Source organism: Poecile atricapillus, chromosome 12 (assembly GCF_030490865.1).
Source record: "Poecile atricapillus isolate bPoeAtr1 chromosome 12, bPoeAtr1.hap1, whole genome shotgun sequence".
Classification (NCBI taxonomy): Eukaryota; Metazoa; Chordata; class Aves; order Passeriformes; family Paridae; genus Poecile; species Poecile atricapillus.
In genome coordinates this window covers 12,485,962-12,488,848 of record NC_081260.1, presented here as the reverse complement: position 1 = coordinate 12,488,848, position 2,887 = coordinate 12,485,962, and the positions used below count along the sequence as shown (strand labels likewise).

Sequence of the window (2,887 nt, the reverse complement as noted above, 5' to 3'; positions counted from 1 at the left end):
GCAGTACTCACAATATGCCCAGGTGGGCTGGGCAGAGGAAGGCAGCCCCTCCCAGGGAGGTCACACCTGGCTGTGGTCAGTTGGGAAATGGGGAGGACAGAAGGGAACATGGTTCCCAGCCCCACATCACCAGCACAAGCCCCAGCCCTGAACTTGCCAAGGTGAGCATTTGCATTGAATTTTTATGTTAGCATTTCAGATTAGAGTATTGCCCATGAATGAAATAATTTATTCCTATATAATAAAATCCCTTTATTTCCATATAAAACCCACCTGTCATGCAAACCATTGTCCATAAACAAATTTCAAGAAAATAAGTACGTAGCCTCCGCTGTATAATTGAAACACCATTAAAACGTGGCCACCACGGTGCCCCAGCCCCTCTCATTGTACCACGTGTGGCAGGCAAGTGCCAGCAGGATGAGCTGGCTGGGCAGAGCGGGGGGCCTGGGAGCCACGCTGGTCCCAGCCACCCCACACTTGTCCTCCCTGGGCAGCTCCAGTGGCACCGTGCAGTCCCCCAGGTCCCCAGCACGGGGCTCCTCGGGTGCTGTTGTGTTGGGAGGGCCAGGGAAGGCACAGTCCAGCCCCTGGATGACAGCCCGGCGTGTGGCTGTCCAGCGCCAGAACCAGAGCATGCTGCAGTCACACCTCCAGGGGTTGTGGGACAGGAACACGTACTTGAGCTTGGTCAGCTCGGCGAACGAGCGCGTGGGCAGGGAGCTGAGGTTGTTTCTGCTCAGGTGAAGGAAGTGCAGCTTGTTTAGGTATAAAAAAGCAGAGTCTGAGATGGAGGAGATCTGGTTGTTGTTCAGGTACAGGCTTCTCAAGTTGAGCAGGTGTCTGAAGGTGCAGTCGACAGCCGTGATTCTGTTGGCTTCGAGGTGCATGGTCTTGAGCTGGATCAAGCCTTCAAAAAGCTGATTAGGCAAATCAGCGATGAAGTTGTGTCCTAAATTTAACATGCCCAATCTGAGAAGCTTTGCAAAAGCCCCATTTTGGATGATCCATATCCGATTCCTCCTGAGATTCAGATCGTACAGGGTTTCCAGGTCCTTCAGGGAATCTCTGCCGATGGCTTCTATGTGATTGCCCTCCAGGGACAGCCTCGTGAGGCTGGAGAGGTTCCTGAAGGCTTGCGGGACATACCGCATGTTGTTGGAGGCTAAATCAAGCCTTTCTAAGGAAGGCAAGTGTGAAAAAAGAAGTGGGTGGATTTCAAAGATATTGCAGTGGGACAAATCCAGGCTGATGAGGTTTAATAGTCCTCTGAAAGTGTTTGCGTGCAGGTAGGTGAGGCGTGAGTTCCTGCTGAGGTGCAGCTCCTGCAGCCTGCTGAGAGCATGGAAAGTTCCTGGGGTCAGGAAAGTCAGATTGTTCCCATCTAGCCAGAGGCTGTGAAGGAAAGTCAGGTTTCTGAAGGTGTTGGTGTTGAGAATCCGCAAATAATTGTTGGAGAGGTTTAGAGAGATGGTGGATGCTGCTATTTCTCCAGGTAGGGTTTTCAGTCCAGCTCTGTTGCAGAGGATGGTCTCTTCAGGTGTACATTGGCACATGCTTGGGCATGAATTGGAGACATTCAGACTCAGCCCAGCCTTTGCTGCACAAGTAAATATAAATATAACAAGAAAGAACATGACCAGCCACACATCAGCCACAGCATCTAATACCTGATGGACAGTAGAGAAGGAGGCAAGAAAAAGAGCATGTACCTTTTGGGCAGGTGAGCTGCAGGCATGGCAGGGTTGGTTGGACTGTGCACAGTGAAAATAAATCAGCTGGTTCTTCCTGCTGCAGCCCTGTGGGGATTAAGCGTTTAGGCACGTCAAAGCTGATTAAGCACTGCCCTGAGAGGCAGGGAGGCTTCTCAGCCCAGCATCATGCTCTGATAGTGGTTTTTCCCACCTCCTGCCCTCTGCAAACAGCAACAGGTAACAGACTTCCTCTGGCAGCTGTCTGGGAGAGGTTCCTGCTCATGGGCTATCACCTTTCTCAGGGTCTGCTTGGTAGTTGGCTCAAAAAATACTTCTGGAGGAATTTTTGTCATTTTCTCCTGGTAGAGCTTCAGCAAAGGCAGTGGAAGGCAGCAGTACCATCCAGGTGTGAAGTGAGGGTGCTCGCCCCAGTGTGGCTGCACACAGTGACAGGTGCCCTGGGCTCAGGCTCAGGGAAATGCAGCTGTGACCGAGCCCTGAGCACAGCCTGGGGCTCCCCTGCAGTGACATGGGAGACTGCCAGGAGCTGTGCAAGCCTCTCATCCTCTGGCAGCTGGGAAAGCACAGGGGAGTGCTGTGTCCTGGCAGTGCCTCTTCTTGGGATAAGCCCTGAGCCATTTATGAGTGGTGAAAGATGAACCCTGAGCTGAAACATGGAGCACCCCAAGGGCTCACTGTCCTTCCCTGGGCACTGCCTGTCTCCAGCAGGTCTGAAATGCCACTGAGCAACTGGAGCTGAACTTTAGGGTCCTTAAAAATCTGTGTCCTTTCCCCTGCCCTGTTTTTTATCCTATATCCACAGTGCAAAGGGAAAGTGCATTTGGGGGCCTCATTGATGAACTCGACAGCCAGGGATCAGCAATCTCCAGACTGATCATTCTGCAAGAGGACCAGACCCAGGGCTTGCAGCTGATGTGTCATTAGGGCAGCCAGTGACACAATTGCTGCTCTTGTTTTTTGTCACCCTTTTAATTTTTCTTTTCCACTTCTCTCTGTTGGATTTCTCATGTGTTCTGATGTGCTTGAAGCATCTTTTGTCAGCCCTCTGCCTTCCAGTGCATTTCCTCATTCTTAATTTTTTGGTCTGTCTCAACTTTGTTCTTTTTCATGTTTTACAGATTGGCCTTTCTTTCTCTCCCCTGTTCTGCCAGCTCTCTCCAGACAGTGGCTAA

At 51.3% G+C, this 2,887-nt stretch overlaps 1 protein-coding gene across 1 annotated transcript; it reads right to left on the bottom strand.

Annotated features, from left to right (window-relative positions):
• Positions 1 to 350: 350 nt before the first annotated feature.
• On the bottom strand, positions 351 to 1,637 carry LOC131583382 (nyctalopin-like). Its single transcript, XM_058847398.1, has one exon. The coding sequence runs from the start codon at positions 1,635 to 1,637 to the stop codon at positions 351 to 353; it is 1,287 nt and encodes a 428-aa protein (XP_058703381.1).
• Between the last annotated feature and the right edge of the window lie 1,250 nt (positions 1,638 to 2,887).